This window comes from Ursus americanus, chromosome 4, assembly GCF_024610735.1.
Source record: "Ursus americanus isolate L20-20 chromosome 4, mUrsAme1.1.p, whole genome shotgun sequence".
NCBI lineage: Eukaryota > Metazoa > Chordata > Mammalia > Carnivora > Ursidae > Ursus > Ursus americanus.
In genome coordinates, this window is record NC_142130.1 from 31,003,831 (window position 1) to 31,021,817 (window position 17,987).

The 17,987-nt window shown below is 38.9% G+C and overlaps 1 protein-coding gene across 7 annotated transcripts in view; it reads left to right on the forward strand.

The window, feature by feature from the left end:
- The window catches only part of DLG1 (discs large MAGUK scaffold protein 1), a 257,721-nt gene that overhangs the window by 88,460 nt on the left and 151,274 nt on the right, over positions 1-17,987 (forward strand). For all 7 annotated transcript variants that reach the window (XM_045812516.2, XM_045812515.2, XM_045812517.2 and 4 more), the window contains exon 5: positions 10,785-10,949. In XM_045812516.2, coding sequence (XP_045668472.2) covers positions 10,785-10,949 — 165 coding nt within the window. The remainder of the gene's footprint in view (positions 1-10,784; positions 10,950-17,987) is intronic.

Sequence of the window (17,987 nt, forward strand, 5' to 3'; positions counted from 1 at the left end):
GAGGCTTGGATGGCTATGTATTTCCCCCTTAGGACCGCCTTTGCAGTATCCCATAGGTTTTGGACTGTTGTATTTTCATTCTCATTGGTCTCCATAAATTGTTTAATTTGATTTTTGATTTCCTGGTTTATCGAGTCATTCCTGAGCAGGATGGTTCTTAGTTTCCAAGTGTTTGAGTTTCTTCCAAATTTTTCCTTGTGGTTGAGTTCCAATTTCAGAGCGTTGTGGTCTGAGAATATGCAGGGGATAATTTCAATCTTTTGGTATCGGCTGAGACCTGTTTTGTGTCCCAGAACATGGTCTATTCTTGAAAATGTTCCATGGGCATTAGAATAGAATGAGTATTCTTTGGTTCTGGGGTGTAGTGTTCTATATATATCTAAGAGGTCCAACTCGTCGAGTATGGCATTCAAAGCCTTTGATTCTTTGCTTAGTTTTTGCCAGGGTGTTCTGTTTATTTCTGAGAGTGGAGTGTTGAGGTCCCCTACTATTAATGTATTTTTATTTATATGTCTCTTTATTCTGGTTAAGAGTTGGCTTGTGTATCTTGCTGCTCCCCTGTTGGGGGCATATATATTTATAATTGTCATATCCACTTGTTGAATACTTCCTTTAAGAATAATATAGTGCCCTTCTGCGTCTCTAACTATAGTCTGTAGTTTAAAATCCAGTTTATCTGATATGAGAATTGCTACCCCAGCTTTCTTTTGAGGTCCATTTGCGTGAAAGATGGTACTCCATCCCCTTACTCTCAGTCTGAATGCCTCTTTGGGTTCGAAATGAGTCTCTTGTAGACAGCAAATGGATGGGTCATTTCTTTTTATCCAATCTGCAACCCTGTGCCGTTTAAAGCAAGAATTTAAACCATTAATATTAAGACTGAGTACTGAGAGATATGCTTTTAATTCTGCCATGTTGTCAGTAAAGTCTTTGTATTGGCTGTGACTTTCTGTTTTGTATCACTCTTGGGGCCTTTTTACTTTTATAGAACCCCCCGTAATACCTCCTGTAGGGCTGGTTTCATGGTTACGAAATTGGCTAGTGACTGTTGATTCTGAAATGTCTTTATTTCTCCATCAATTCTGAATGACAGCTTTGATGGATAAAGGATCCTTGGCTGCATGTTTTTCTCTGAAAGAGCTTTAAAAATGCTCCCCCAACCCTTTCTCTCATTCCAGGTCTGTGTAGACAGATCTGATGTAATTCTGATGCCTTTGCCTTGGTACGTGAGAAATTTCTTTACCCTGGCCGCTTTCAATACTGTATCCTTGGATCTAGTATTTGTGAATTGCACTATTACGTGACGTGGTGTAGGTCTGTCATGGTTGAGCTTGGGAGGGGTCCTCTCTGCCTCTTGGACACGAATTTTTGTTTCCCTTGCTAGATTAGGGAAGTTTTCAGCTACAATTTGTTCAAATATCTCTTCTAGACCTCTGTTTTTCTCCACCCCCTCGGGGATGCCGATGATTCTAACATTGGATCGTTTCGTTGAGTCAGTAATCTCCCGTAGCCAACATTCGTGGGCGTGGATTTTTTTAAGACCATCTTCTATTTTTATTTTTTCCTCTATTAACCCATCCTCCAATTCACTAACCCTTTCCTCTGCTTCGGTGACCCTGGCCGTCAGAGCCTCTAGTTTTGTCTGCATTTGGCTCATAGAATTTTTAATTTCTGTCAAATTCGCTCTCATTTCCGCCCTTAGGGATTCTATATTCTCAGTAACATTTTCCTTAATATTTTTTTCAAGTCTACTCATTATCTTGACCATTGTTACTCTGAATTCCATTTCTGATAATTTGGTTACATCCATATCCGTTATTTCTGTGGCAGAGGCCACAGACTCACTGTCTTTTCTTTGCTGGGGGGGGGGCTTCTCCTTCTTGTCATTCTAATGAGGAGAGGTTGCGGGGTTGTCCAGAGCCCAAATTATTGACTGGGTCCCAGGCCGTGCCCCTTGTTTTATAGGGATCTTAGAGATGTGGGCTTCTTCTTTAAAGATTTTATTTATTTACTTATCTGAGAGAGGGAGACAGACAGTCAGCAAGAACGGAACAGAAGCAGGGGAGTGAGAGAGGAAGAAGCAGGCTCCCAGCGGAGGAGCCCGATGAGGGACTCCTTTCCAGAACGCCGGTATCACGCCCTAAGCCGGAGACAGGCGCTCAATGACTGCGCCACCCAGGCGCCCGGGTTGTGGGCTTCTTGATTTTTCAGCCTGCCTTCTGTGTTCTGGGGGAGGGGCCTGCCGGACCAATACTCAGGCAACCCTTTTTGGTTAGAGTCTCCGTGTCCCCTGCGAGGGAGGATGGGGATGGGCACTCTCTGAGCCGGTGTTTCCAGGCTTTTGTTCTCTGGCGGCTTTCCCTGGCGGCCGGCTATGCCTTTTCTGAGAGTCAGAGCAGCAGAGGCTGCATTGTCACAGAACAGAGGGATTGTGGCCCGTTCTCCACTGATGTTCTGGCCACTTTAACTCTGTTACTGTTGGTACTGCTCAACCCTGCAGCGTCCCGGGATGTGCGCACCAACCCGGCGTCCCTGCCCTCACTTCCAGGGCCGGCGCGTCTCTGTCCTTTGTGTTTCTAATGCCGCCAGCCACCGGCCGCCCCGCGCGCTCCTGGGTCTCCCGGTCTCAGTCTATGCCCGGTGAGCACACCTCGATTCCGGAGTTTCGTGAGAAGCCTGGTGGCGCGCGCACCCGGTTCAGGGTCTCAGTCTGCTGTTTTGCGGGTGCCGACCGCGAGTCCGCCCGCTCCCCTGTGCAGGTGGCCCGCCAGCCGCCCCGCGCGCGCTCCGGGAGCTCCCGGTCTCAGTCTGGATCCCGTGAGCACACCGGGATTCCGGTGTTCCGGGAGATGCCTGGTGGCGCGCGTTCACGGCTCACCGGTCTCAGTCCGCTCTCTCGTAGGTGCCCTCTGTGAGTCCGCCCGCTCCCCCGTGCAGGTGGCTGCCGCTTCCCGGCACCCAAACGCGGCGGCTCCCTCCCCCTTCCGTTTATCTTCCGAATATCTGTGCACGGTTTACAGCTCCCCTCTTCGTACCTCAATACTCAGCGCTGGAGATGTTCATTTGTAGAGATCCAGATGCATCATCCTGCGTCTCAGGCTGATTCCATGGTTATTTAGGCTGGTCTGGTACCTATCCAGCTCGACTCAGGGGACCGGCTGAGAAAGGGGTCCCCTACTCCTCCGCCATCTTAACTCCCAGCCATAATTTTTAAATTAATATATGTCACCTTAACATTCATCCTTTTAAAGTGTATAGCTCTGTACACAAGGTTGTGCAGCCTTCATCATTAATTCCAGAACATCTTCATCTCCCAAAGAGAAACTCTGTACCCACCAGCAGGTGATACCTATTTTTCCCTCTCCCAGTCTTTGGGAATCACTAATCTGCTTTCTGGTTCTATGAATTTGCCTGTTCCGAATATTTCATACAAATGGAATGATACAGTGCGTGGCTTTTTGTGTTTGGCTTCTTTCACTTAGCATAATATTTTCAAAGTTCCATGTTGTAGGATGTATAAATAACTTATTTATTATAGCTGAATAATATTCCGTTGTATGGATATACCACATTCTATCCATTTATAAATTGATAGACATTTGAGTTGTGTCCACTTTGGGGCTATTATGAATAATACTATGAATGTTTGTGTACAAGTTTTTGTGGATTCTCTTGGATATATATGTAGAAGTGAAATTACTCAAATGGTAACTCTTTTTACCTTTTGAGGAACTACCAAACTGTTTTCCAGAATGACTTCACTATTTCTAGAATGACTACATTCTCCCCAGCACCGGCAGTTCCCATTTCTCCACGTCCTCACCAACATGTGTTGTTATTATCAGTCTTTTTGATTATGGCCATCCTGGTGGATGTGAAGTGATAGCTCATTGCGGTTTTGATTTCCATCTCTGTAATAACTAATGATGTTGAACATCTTTTCATATGCTTATTGTCCATTTGTATATCTTCTTTGAAAAAATATCTGTTTAAATTCTTTGCCCATTTTAAAATTCAGTTTTTTATTGTTGAATTGTAAGAATTCATTATGTGTTCAGGAGACTTATGTTTTCTAGATACTGTTATCAAATACATGATTTGCAAATATTCTCTCCCATTATTCTGAGGGTTATCTTTTCACTTTCTTGATATGCCCTTTGATGAACAAAACTTTTTATTTATATCGAGTCAAATTTACCTCCTTATGCTTTAGATGTTGTACCTAGGAAACCATTGCTGAATCCAAGGTTATAAAGATATGTATTTATGTTTACTTCTAAGAGTTTTATGTTTTAGCTCTTATATTTAGATCTTGATCCATTTTGAATTAATTTTTTTACTTAGTGTTAGAAAGAGTTCTAATTTAATTACTTTGCATCCAGTTGTCTCAGCAGCATTTGTTGAAAAGACTGTTCTTTTCCCTATTAAATTCTCTCGGCATACATGTTGAACATCAGTTGACTGTAAATGTAATTATATGTTTCTGGACTCTTAATTCTGTTCCATCGATACATGTCTATCTTTATACCAGTATCACCATCTTGATTGATAGAGCTTTGTAGGGGCACCTCGGTGGCTCAGTCAGTTAATCATCTGCATTCAGCTCAGGTCACGATCCCAGAGTGCCGGGATTGAGCCCCACATCAGGCTCCCTGCTCAGCAGGAAGTCTGCTTCTCCCTCTGCCCCTCATCATGCTTGTGCATTGGTGCTCGCTCTCTCTCTCTCTCAAATAAATAAATAAATAATCTTTTTAAAAAAAATACAACTTTGTAAAATGTTTTGAAATTGGGAAGCGTGGGTCCTCCACTTTGCTCTTCTGTTTAAAGATTGTTTTGACTATCCTGGGTCTTTTACATCTCTGTATGAATATTAGGATCAGCTTGTCAATTGCTTAAAAAAAAAAAAAAAAGCCAGATGCCAGATGACATTTTGATCAGGATTGCATGATATCTAAAAACCTCCTAATTGCTTTAAGAGGATGATAGGGAACCAGTTTTTTTTAAATCCATCTTGAAAACTGGTACATAAAGGAACAAATTTTTCTCCTGTTATTCATGTGTGAATCATATCAGCAGGTAACCAAATAGTAGGTGAAGAGAAATATCTCTCTATATATACACCATTTAATAAATGAAAATGAAATAGTAGAATTAGACTGTCACCATTTTATAGCCCCCAGTGAATGAACTGATTTAGGTATTGAGTATTAAGGGCTCCTAACATCACAAAAAGAGATTAACCAGACATGATGTGCTTCTTGATAAAAAGACACAGTACAGTCTATAGTCCTGCCAAAAGGCTTAAACATGAGACTGGTCAAACTGTTGCATTCGGCTGCCACTTTGCAGAAAATACAGAAGCCAAAGGGCCACATTGAATGGTTCCATGAGTATAGAGTGATTTTTACTGGGAAACCCCAGGTCAAGATGCCTTGAGTTTTTCAGTAGTAACAAGGGGTAGCATCTATTAAAAGATACTTAAAAAGACAGATTTTTTTTAGTGATTTCTTTCTTTCCTTTTCAGAATGAACCATTTTTTTGTTTTTAAATCCTTTTAGATTCCCTCAAATTACTTATGTACATTCGTGGATATGGTGAGAGATGTACATATACGTACGCACATATTGTATATGCATTTACATTTTATACATATACATAAGTGTACTATTGCTTTCCTTTAAAATGTTCATACTGGGGCACCTGGGTGGGTCAGTTAAGCAGCTGCCTTTGACTCAGGTCATGATCTCAAGGTCCTGGGACTAGCACTATGTCAGCTCCCTGCTCAGTGGGGAGTCTCCTTCTCCCTCTCCTCCTTCCCCCCCTGCTCATGCTCTCTCTCTCTCTCAAATAAAAATGTAAAAAATAAATGTTCACACTGTTAGCTTCAAAACATGCTTTCCTCATTCAGCAATCTTATGTTTTCAGCTTTTCTTATTAAAAAAAGTAGATATTTACCCATTTTAATGTCTACATAATTTTTTGTAGAATGTACCATAATTTATTTATTGGGTTTTTTGTGGGTTTTTTTTGGTGTATTGATAGGAAGCTTGTGTTTCCAATTTTTCTTCATTCCAAACTTTACTATAGTGAATATCTTTCTGCATGTACTCTCTCCAAGGTACATATTAAGTTGTGGAGTACCTATAAAGTTTGAAAAGATGACTATGGGGGAGCCTGGGGAGAAGGAAAGAAAAAAAAAGATGATAATCAGGTTTCTTTCCTTATAATCATATCTACTATTAAAGCGTAAGCATACTTAGATTTTGCTTTTGTCCAACTGAATATTTAAACTGTTAACTTTTGTGGGGTTCCTGGATGGCTCAGCCATTAAGCATCTGCCTTCAGCTCAGGTCATGATCCCAGGGTCCTGGGATCGAGCCCCACATCGGGCTCCCTGCTCACTGGGGAGCCTGCTTCTCCCTCTCACACTCCCCTTGCTTGTGTTCCTTCTCTCACTGTCTCTCTTTGTCAAATAAATAAATAAAATCTTTATAAATAAACAGACAAGCTGTGTTAACTTTTGAGAGTATATTTGTAACTTCAGCCTTACTCAGGATCAAGTTAGAGAATTTTTTTCATTGGTTTTGAAAAATAATTTGAGGTTAATGTGTAAAAATATGTCTTACATCATGTTAAATGAACTAGCTAATATTGGTATGAGCCTGATTGTTTTCCATGTAGTTACCATTTCACAGAAGGATGTTATTTAAAAAGTGATGCTGGAGGGGCGCCTGGGTGGCTCAGTTTTTTAGCGTCTGCCTTCGGCTTAGGGCGTGATCCCGGAGTCCTGGGATCGAGACCCACATCAGGCTCTTCTGCTGGGAGCCTGCTTCTTCCTCTCCCACTCCCCCTGCTTGTGTCCCCTCTCTCGCTGGCTCTCTCTCTGTCAAATAAATAAATCAAATCTTAAAAAAAAAAAAAAAAAGTGATGCTGGAGGTTGTGTAATGACTTTCCGCACTCAAATTCACAGTTAAAGGGATTTTTTATATATTTTGCAATGTGCATATTTGTCTATATACAACAAATATTTATGCTCCTTACTGATGCTATACTTAAGATTAGTTTCTAGAAGTGGAATTATTGGATCAAGGAGTAGAAAGATTTTCAGGACTTTTGAATCATTGCAATCTGCCCACCAGAAAAAGACCCCTACCAAGAATGTGATGATTTATGCCCATTTCTCTGAATGCTAACACGATAATTTTTACTTACTAGGGAAGTTGAGCAAGTTTTTCCCAAAAGTTTACTGATCCATTTGTATGCCTTTTGTGAATATCCCATTATTATGTTTGCTATGTCTTTTTGAATGATTTATAAGAGCTACTAATAGTGGCTAATAATTTTTTGTTTGTTATAAAATTTGTTTCTGTGTTTCTGTTGTGGCTTGTTTGTGTCTTTTTCTTTATAAGTGTGTTTCTTGGGGGAAGGGAAAGAATATTTTAGTTTGTTTTGGTTTTGTGTGTATGCATACACATTCTCAGCGTGAGTTGAAGAACATGTACTTTTATTTTCTCCCAGTTCCTATAATTAGGATTTCCTTTACTTTTGTGTATGGGGTAAGGTAGATTTGGTTTTCTTAAAATTATGTTCCTTTAAAAATAGATTGCATAGAATTATATGTGTGTGAGAGAGCAAGAGAAAGAGACAGAGATTCTCTTGTAGATAAAAAGAAAAATACTGTTCTCTAATAGACTAATTTTCAGTTAGGATTTGAAAAGACTTTTTTCATTTTTATACGAGTTACCTGAATAAGAAAACCAAATTAATTTAGCCAAACAACTTTGGCTTTTCATTTTGACTTCCCTTAAACAACTGTGTATTTAGAGATACAGTGTTCAGCTGACATTGGGTAAGAAATGAGCAAATCAGTATTCAGATTTTTCACCCAGCTCTGAATTATTTCTTAAACTTCTTTTTTCTTTTCTTTTTTTTTGTGATAAAGTACACATAACAAAAAGTTTACCATTTAACTATTTTTAAGTTTACATTCACATGGTTGTGCAAACATGAGCACCATCCATCCCCATAACTCTATTCATCATGTAAAAGTGAAACTGTGTGTCTGTTAAATATGTCACAATTCTCCCCTCCCCCCAGCCCCTGGCAACAATCATTATAACTTTAGGTCTTTATGATTTTTGACTACAGTTGAGCCTTGAACAACATGGTTTTGAACTGCACAGGTCCAATGATCTGCAGATTTTTTTCAATAAATATATCGGAAAATCTTGTAGAGATTTGCAACAGTTTGAAAAAACTCACAGATGAAATACATAGCCTAGAAATATTAAAAACATGAAGGAAGAAGTATTTATGAATGTAAAATATATGTAGATACTAGTCTTTTTCCATGATTATAAAATTATAATTATATATCATTATCCTTTATGATTTTCTCAGCATGTTCCTAGCGTTATTGTAAGAATATGGTATATAATACATACAACATACAAAATATATGTTAAGTGTTTATATTATTGGTAAGGCTTCCCAGTCAATAGTAGGCTATTAGTAGTTAAGCTTTTGGGGAGTCAAGGTTATGCATGAATTTTTGGTAGGGGGTTGGTATCCCTGACCCCTTGTTGTTCCAAGGATCAGCTAAGTACCTCATATAAGTGGAATTACACAGTATTTGTCTTTTTTGTGACTGGCTTGTTTCACTTAGCATAATGTTCACAAGGTTCATTCATGTGTAACATACTGCGCAGTTTTTTTCTTAAGGCTGAAAATACTCCATTGTATGTATATAACCACATTTTGCTTATTCATTCTACACTGATGGACACTTAGGTTTCTTCCATGTTTTAGCTATTGTGAATAGTGCTACTATGAACATGGGTATACAAATATCTCTTCAGGACCCTGCTTCCAATTCTTTCGGGTATATACCCAGAAGTGAAGTTGTTGGATTCATAGGGTAATTCTATTTTTACTTTTTTAAGGAACCACCATACTACTTTCCTCAGTGGCTGTACCATTTTACGTTCCCAACAATGCACAAGTGTTCTAGTTTCTCTTGGAATTTGTTTTCTGTTTTTTTGATAGGAATCATCCTAATGCGTATGAGGTGGTATCTCGTTATAGTTTTGATTTGCATTTCTGTAAGTTAGTAATGTTGAGCATCTTTTCATGTGCTTAGTGGTCATTCATTTGTCTTCTATGGAGGAATCTCTATCCAGGTTCTTTGCCCATGTTTGAATTGTTTGGTTTCTTTTGTTGACTTTTAATTAGGAATTTTTTATATATTTTGGATATTAATCCTTTATTAGGCATGTGATTTGCAAAACTTTCTCATCTGTGGGTTGCCTTTTACTCTATGGATAGGGTCTTTTGATGCACAAAATCTTTAAAATTTTTATAAAGTCCAATTTGTCTATTTCTGCTTTTGTTACCTGTGCCTTTGGTGTTATGTCCAAGAAATCATGGCCAAATGCGATGTCATGAAGCTTTTGTGTGCTTTGTTTTCTTTTAAGGGTTTTATCGTTTTAGTCTTACATTTAGGTCCTTGATGCATTTTGAATTTTAACCATGGTAAAAATTAGGTAAGGATGCGACTTCATTCTTTTGCCTGTAGGTATCCACTTTTCCCAGCACCACTTGTTGAAAAGATTGTCTTTTTCCTATTGAATAGTCTTAGCACCCTTGTTGAAAATAATTTGACCATTTATGTAAAGGTTTATTTCTGGACCCTTATTCTTTTCCACTGGTGTATACATTTGTCTTTATGCCAATACCAAACTGGTTTCAATACTTTAGCTTTACAGTAAGTTTTGAAATGAGGAAGTGTGAGTCTTCCAGCTTTGTTCTTTTTCACGATAATTTTGGCAATTCAGATTTTTTGAGATTCCACATGAATTTTAGGATGAGTTTTTCTCTTTCTGCAAAAAATGTCATTGGGATTTTGAAAGGGATTGTTGATTGCTTTGGGTGGTTTTGACATCTTAATGATACTAAGTCTTCCAATCCATAAACACAGAATGTGTTTCCATTTTTTTCCTGTCATCTTTAATTTCTTTCAGCAGTGTTTGTAGTTTTCATTGTACAAGTATTTTACCTTGTTTATCCCCAAGTATTTTATCCTTTTTGATGCTGTTGTAAATGAAACTGTTTTTGTAATTTTCTTTTTAGATTGTGTATAGAAATGCAACTGATTTTTGTGTATTGACTTTGTATCTAGCTACTTTGCTGAATTCATTAGTTCTAACAGCCTTTTTGCTGAGTCTTTAAGGTTTTACACATACAACATTATATCGTCTATAAACAGAGATCATTTTACTCCTTCCTTTCCAATTTGAGTGTCTTTTATTTCTTTTTCTTGCCTAATTGCTCTTGGTGCAACTTCTGATACTCTGATGAATGGAAGTGGTGAAGTTGATCACAATTAATCACAATTAATCACAATTTACCATCACAATTAATCACAATTTACCATCCCAGCTATCCCCCTGGAAGTTGCAAGCCTTCAACAGACTCCAGAGTTCCAGAATAGTTACATTAGACAGATTCTGCCTAGGTAATTGTTTAAGTGGAAAGACAAATTCTTTGTGCTTCCTATTCAGCCAACTTCCCACAATCTGAATGAGTTCTAATAATCAGATATTTTATTAAAAATTAGCACGACTTTGGAGGCCTATTTCTCTCAGACTTTATGCATTAAACCATACAATACACTTTCCATATAGTTAAATATTATTGAGTATTTGGCTAGTTATGAAACCGTGATTTGAATTGAACTCACTTTGCTTTTCAGGATTTTTTTCATATTTAATAATTTTCTTTACAGAAATACCGGTATCAGGATGAAGACACACCTCCTCAAGAGCATATATCCCCACAAATCACTAATGAGGTGATAGGCCCGGAATTAGTTCATGTTTCAGAGAAGAATCTGTCAGAAATTGAGAATGTCCATGGATTTGTTTCCCATTCTCATATTTCACCAATAAAGGTAGGATGATAACTTTATTTTGTTGTTATGAATTATACATTACTTTTGTTACTAGTATAGCTCATGCTCAGAGAGAACTCTTCTTTCATGTAGAATTTTCACCCCTTGATTGTTTATGGTTTATTAGTTATAGGGAATTTCATAATATTTATTAACATTCTAAAAACATTTTTAAGGATATATTTTATAAATGAATTTTATTGAGTGATACTATCTTTAAGCCTAAAAATTCCCACAAAGGAAATTATTATATTTCAAATACTGCATGTTGAAATATTTTAAAAATGTGTTTTAAATATTAGTAAGTACAGAAAAAGAGCATTAATACTAACATTAACTCTCCTCAGAAATAACCACAATCCTGGTTTCTTATAAAGCTCTAGCACATATTTAGATCTCCAATCAATACATTGTTTATTTTGCCGATCTTAAATTTTATATAAATGAATTATACTGCATTTAATCTCAGCTTGACTTTTTTGCTCAACATTATATTCCTGAGATTGTTTTCACTGCTCTGGAGTTTTTTCTTTTATTAATACACTATAATTTATCTTACTTTTGGTGGATGTTGAGTTATTTTCAGAATATTACTAATATAAAAAGTACTGTTTAAAACGTAGGTTATGTATACATATCTCTGTAGATAACACCAGATTGTTTTCCAAGTGGTTATATGATTTACATTTTCAGCAGCAATATATAAAAGTTTTAACTGATCCATATTCTTATCAATACCTGGTATTCTCATTTTTGCCATTGTTTGGGACTTGAAATAGTATCTCATTGTGATTTTAATGTGAATTTCCCTGTTTGACAATGTGGTTGAATATATTCATTCAGATTTTCTATTCTGTGATATAACCTCTCGAGATTTTTGTTCATTTTTGTCTTTGGTTGTCCTTTTAACTGATCTGTACAAGTCCTTTTTTTTTTTTTTTTTTAAGATTTATTTATTTAGAGCAAGGGAGTGAGTAGAGGGAGGGGCAGAGGGAAAGGGAAGAGAATCCCCAAGCAAAATCTGCTCTGAGTGTGGACCCCAAGGTGGGACTTGATCCCAGGGCTCTGAGATCATGATCTGAGCCAAAATGAAGAGTCGGCTGCTTAACCGACTGAGCAACCCAGGTGACCCTACAAGTTCTTTGTATATTCTGGATAGTAATCCTTTGTTGGTTGTATGTATTGTGAATAAAGGTAATTTTTTCCTAATAAAACTTAACCTGTGTTTTATAATTCTCTTTGAGGGATGATTTAGTATTTTTAGTTAAAAATTTAACGGTTATACCATTTAGATTTTATGTTAATAGTTTTACTAGGTTAATTTTTCTGGGAATTTATTCATTTCATATTTGTTTCAAAATATTAATATCCTGGGGGTTTTGTCTATAGCATATTTAGGTATGGCCCCCTTTTCATTCCTAATAATGTTTATTTGTGCCTTGTTTTGTTTTTCCCCCTGTGACCATTCTTGCCAAAAGATGGTCTTTTCAAAGATTCATCTCTTTTTAAAAAATCTTCTTGTGTCCCTCCCCCATGTGCTGCCATCCCCACCCTCCCTGTTTTCACACACACATTTACCTACATAATACACGTGTTCATGTAAATCTATAAATATAAATGTGTGGATAACCTACATATGAACTAAGGTTGTGTTTGGTAGAAGCAAGCTGACCTTTCCTTGGAAGACTGAATGAGAGATACAGAGAGGAAAAAATTGGTGGCTATTAGTGACAGAGACAGTTCATCTATTCCCCCTTCTCTTACTGTTATTATTATTTTTTTGTTATTATTTTTTCTGTTCTGCTTTCTTTGAGTTTATTCTATTTGGGTTTTGGGGGTTTTTCTTGTTTTTTCTAGTTTCTTTAGTTGCATATTATAATAGTATCAGCCTTTTCTAATAGTATTTGAGTTTGTAAACTTTCCTGTAAATATCACTTTACTTGTATCTGCAAGTTTTAACATGTAATTTTTTTTATCATTCTACTTTCTTTTATTTCCCTTGTGATTTTATTTGCCCCATGAGTATGTTTCTTAATTTTTAAACACAGTGATCCAGGCAGTCTGGGTCTGACACCCCAGAAGTGGGGGTCCTTCAGGACCAGCAAAGAGAGTGCTTGACTTGTGCAGGATAGAAATCAAACACGAGCTGGAGAAAGTGAAAGCAGAGTTTACTGAATAGCATAAATGACAGAAAATAGCAGGTGGAGTGTCTGGAAGACTCAGGAAGGAAAGGAGAATGAGTCTCTTTGTCACTTGGGCCTCAGGGTTTGTATTGGAAAGGGGTCCAGAATAAGTGTTCCCTCAGGAATCCAGGGTAGGGTCTAATCAGAGGCGAATAACAGGTGAATAGTAGGTGTTATTTTATAAATCATTGAAGGTAGAGGATATTGATGCCAGAGTCAGCTGCGGTTTTTTCAAAGCTAAGGTCCTAGAACATGTTTAGGATCTGACTCTTCTTAGTTGTTATCAGGTGTTTGAGGGCCTGCGACAAACCTCAGAGAATGATTAACTTTCTTGTTTCCCTTCCTCGGAGTGGGAACATAGCTTCTTTGGTTTTTACTCAGCTGCAAAATATAGAACGTGAATAAATGGGACCTAGCAGAAAAACAGCAGAAATAGAGCCTTTCTAAAATGCATGCAGTTCCTTCAGCTTCTTCCTTTCATATCTTACTTTAGATTATATTTTCTCATGTCTTACCTCTATCTTATTTGCTTGGAAGTCATTTCTTTCTCTTCCTTTAATGGTTATCCTAGAAATTTTAATATACATTTTTAACTTACAAAAATCTAAAGTCAGTAAATATCTTCTATCTTCATTCTGAATAACATAGAACTTTAGAACACTTGAATTCTAAGCATGCTGTCCTGCTTTATATGCTGTTCTTGTTTATGCCTACTTTGTCTTGACTGAATTAATATAAACTATTTAGTCAAGAAACTCTCCCACGTAAGTATAATTCTTTGTTTATGATTTGAATTTGTGGTCATTCTGGTGGTTACAAACTATGCAACGTCAGTTTGCACACATTCAATTCCTTGCTTTTTTGGTAGGGTGTTTTGGTAGTTACCTCCATGTGTATGCAGATTCTGACAGGGGCATGGGCAGTGAGAGTCCCGCCCCCTTTTTAAAAGTTGAATATAAATAAACTGATGAACATTTTAGCAAATTGATAAAATAAAAATGAGAGTCTTATTAATTTCATTTCAGGAGAAGGTTGATAGTTGCTGGCCCTTAGATTCAGTGCTCATGGTCAAACTAGATTATTTGTTCACTTACTTTTAGATCGTGGTGTCTGTTTTCCTGCTAGAAAGTAAGCTTTACAAAGACAAGCATATTTGTTAAATGACAATGAGGAAGGTCGTGGTGAAGATTAAAGAGTACACGTAAAGTCATTACGGTTGACCATAGGCATTGCTTAACTCAGTATAAGATTGAATGCACCTATAGCCAATATCAGTATCTGGCAGATGTGAACTTTCGCATTGACTATTGTCAGGTATAAATTTTTGAAAACTGAATAAAGTTGATTATAAGATTTTGGGGAAAAAATCAACTTCCAGAATATTAGTTTTGTTTATCAAATAATACATACATTTAACAAACATTTATTAAACATCTGTGCTAGTAACTTTATTAGATTTCAGTGATTAGTATTTTTAATGGAGAGTTATAACACAGTATGTCACATGAGAAAATAAAGAGAAAAATTAAATTTTTGGAGTATTCTGAAAAAAGAAAATTGACATTTGGACAAGATGTTGAAGGTGTGGACAAGATGCCAGTTCAGAGGAGGAGGCAGTTACTGGGGAAAATAAGTGTAGTATCAGGGTGATAATCAGAGGAAGCTGTAATAATGCAGAAAAGTACATGATACCGTGGTTGGGAACTTGTTAGCAAATGAAGGCCTTAATCGTGAGCTGATGAGTGGCCCTATGAAGGGTTTGCCACCGTGAGATAGGCTACAAAATAATCTCTTAGGTTCTTTGGTACTGGTGCTGATTCTTATTACTGAAATATTGAATGAAATAAGATGGTGATTGAAAGTTACTTTATTCAGGCCTTATTTAGCGTAAAGGTAATTACGACTTAAGACTCTGAAGGGGAAACTTTCTTGCCAGTGCTGGGCAGTTTCAAGGAAGAAATTGGCATTATAATGGTGAAGAATTCTGTGGAAGGGGACAAAAAAAAGATGGCGGAGGAGTAGGGGACCGCTTATTCAGCTGGTCCCCTGAATTGAGCTGGATATCTACCAGACCATCCTGAACAGCCATGAAATCAGCCTGAGACGCGGGAAGATACATCTGTATCTCTACAAATGAACATCTCCAGCACTGAGTATTGAGGTGCGAAGCGGGGAGCTGTGAATCCGCGCACAGATATCGGAAGATAAACGGAAAGGGGAGGAAGCTGCTGTGCTTGGGTGCCGGGAAGCGGTAGCCACCTGCACTGGGGAGCAGGCTGGACTCGCGGACTGGCCCCTGTGAGAAAGCAGACTGACGTGAGCCAGGGAACGTGCGTGACCAGACTAAAAACTGGAGTTCCGGAACGCACACTGGAACCGGACTGATACCGAAGCTCGGGAGCGTGCGCATGACCAGACTGAAAACCGGAGCTCCGGAGGGCACACTCGAACTAGACTGAAACTGGGAGCTCAGGAGCGCATGTGCAACCAGATGGAAAACCGGCGCTCCAGTGCGCATGCGAACCACACTGAAACAGGGAGCTCGGGAGCGCGCGGGAACCGGGGGTGGCTGGCGGTGTTAGAAGCACAAAGGACAGAGACGTGCCAGCCCTGGAAGCGAGGGCGGGGAGAGTGGCTGTGGGGCGCACATCCCGGGACGCTGCGGGGTTTTTAGCAGCACGGACAGAAACAGAGTTAGAATGACCAGGAGAGCTCAGTGGAGAACAGACTGCGATCTCTCTGTTCTGAGACAGAGGCTAGGATACAGCCACTGCTGCTCTGACTCTCAGAAGAGGCACAGAAAATCGCCAGGGAAAGCCGCCAGAGAACAAAAGCCTGGAAATACCGGTTCATATTGTGCCCATCCCCATCCCCCCTTGCAGGGGATGGGGCAACTCTACCCAAACAGGGTTGCCTGAGTATCAGTGCGGCAGGCCCCTCCCTCAGAAGGCAGGCTGAAAAATCAAGAAGCCCACATCCCTAAGGTCCCTATAAAACAAGTGCACACTACCTGGGTCCTGGTCTATAATTTGGGCTCTGTGCATCCCTGCAACCTCTCCTCATCAGAATGACGAGGAGGAGAAACCCTCAGCAAAGAAAGGAGACAGAGACTGTGGCCTCTGCCACAGAACTGATGGATATGGATATAACCAAATTGTCAGAAATGGAGTTCAGAGTAACAATGGTCAAGATGATGGGTAGGCTTGGGGCGCCTGGGTAGCGCAGTCGTTAAGCGTCGGCTCAGGGTGTGATCCCGGCGTTCCGGGATCGAGTCCCACATCGGGCTCCTCCGCTGGGAGCCTGCTTCTTCCTCTCCCACTCCCCTGCTGTGTTGCCTCTCTCGCTGGCTATCTCTCTGTCACATAAATAAATAAAATCTTAAAAAAAAAAAAAAAAGATGGGTAAGCTTGAAAAAAATATTAACAAGAATATAGAATCTCTAAGGGTGGAAATGAGAGCAAATCTGGCAGAAATTAAAAATGCTATGAATCAGATGCAGTCTAAACTAGATGCTCTGACGGCCAGGGTAAATTAGGCAGAAGAACAAATTAGTGAACTGGAAGATGGGATGGTAGAAGAGAAGATTAAAACGGAAACTTGGCTCAAAAAATTCCAATCTCAAGAATGTAGATTACGGGAGATTACTGACTCAATGAAACGTTCCAATGGTCAGAATCATCGGCATCCCTGAGGGGGTGGAGAAAGAGAGAGGTCTAGAAGAGATATTTGAACAAATTGTAGCTGAGAACTTCCCTAATCTGGCAAAGGAAACAAGCATTCGTGTCCAAGAGGCAGAAAGGACCCCTCCCAAGATCAATGAGAACAGGCCTACACCACGTCACGTCATACTGTAATTTGCAAATATCAGATCCAAGGATACAGTATTGAAAGTGGCCAGGGGGAAGAAAATCCTTATATACAGAGGGAAAAATATTAGAATAACGTCAGACCTGTCTACAGAGACCTGGCAGGCCAGGAAGGGTTGGCAGGGTATTTTCAAAGCTCTATTTGAGAAGAACATGTAGCCAGGGATCCTTTATCCAGCAAGGCTGTCATTCAAAATTGATGGAGAGATAAGGACCTTCCAAGATTGGCAGAAACTGAAGGAATTCGTAACCACCAAACCAGCCCTACATGAGATATTAAGGGGGGTTCTGTAAAAGTAAAAAGGCCCCAAGAGTGATACAGAACAGAAATTTACAATCTATAGAAACAAAGACTTCACAGGCAACATGACATCATTCAAATCATATCTCTCAATAATCACTGTCAATGTGAATGGCCTAAATGCTCCCATAAAACACCACAGGGTTGCAGATTGGATAATAAGACATGACCCATCCACTTGCTGTCTACAAGAGACTCATCTTGAACCTAAAGATACATCCAGACTGAAAGCGAAGGGATGGAGAACCATTTTTCATGCCAGTGGACCTCAAAAGAAAGCTGGGGTGGCAATTCTCATATCAGATAGATTAGATTTTAAACTGAAGACTGTTGTTAGAGATACAGAAGGACACTATATTATTCTTAAAGGATGTATCCAACAAGTGGATATGACAGTTATAAATATCTATGCCCCCAACAGGGGAGCAGCTAGATACTCAAGTCAACTCTTAACCAGAATAAAGAGACATAATAATACATTAATAGTAGGGGACCTCAACACTCCACTATCAGCAACAGGCAGATCACCTAAGCAAAAAATCAACAAAGAAACAAGAGCTTTGAATGACATACTAGACCAGATGGACCTCATAGATATACACAGAACACTACACCCCAGAACAACAGAATACTCATTCTTTTCGAATGCCCATGGAACTTTCTCCAGAATAGATCACATACTGGGTCA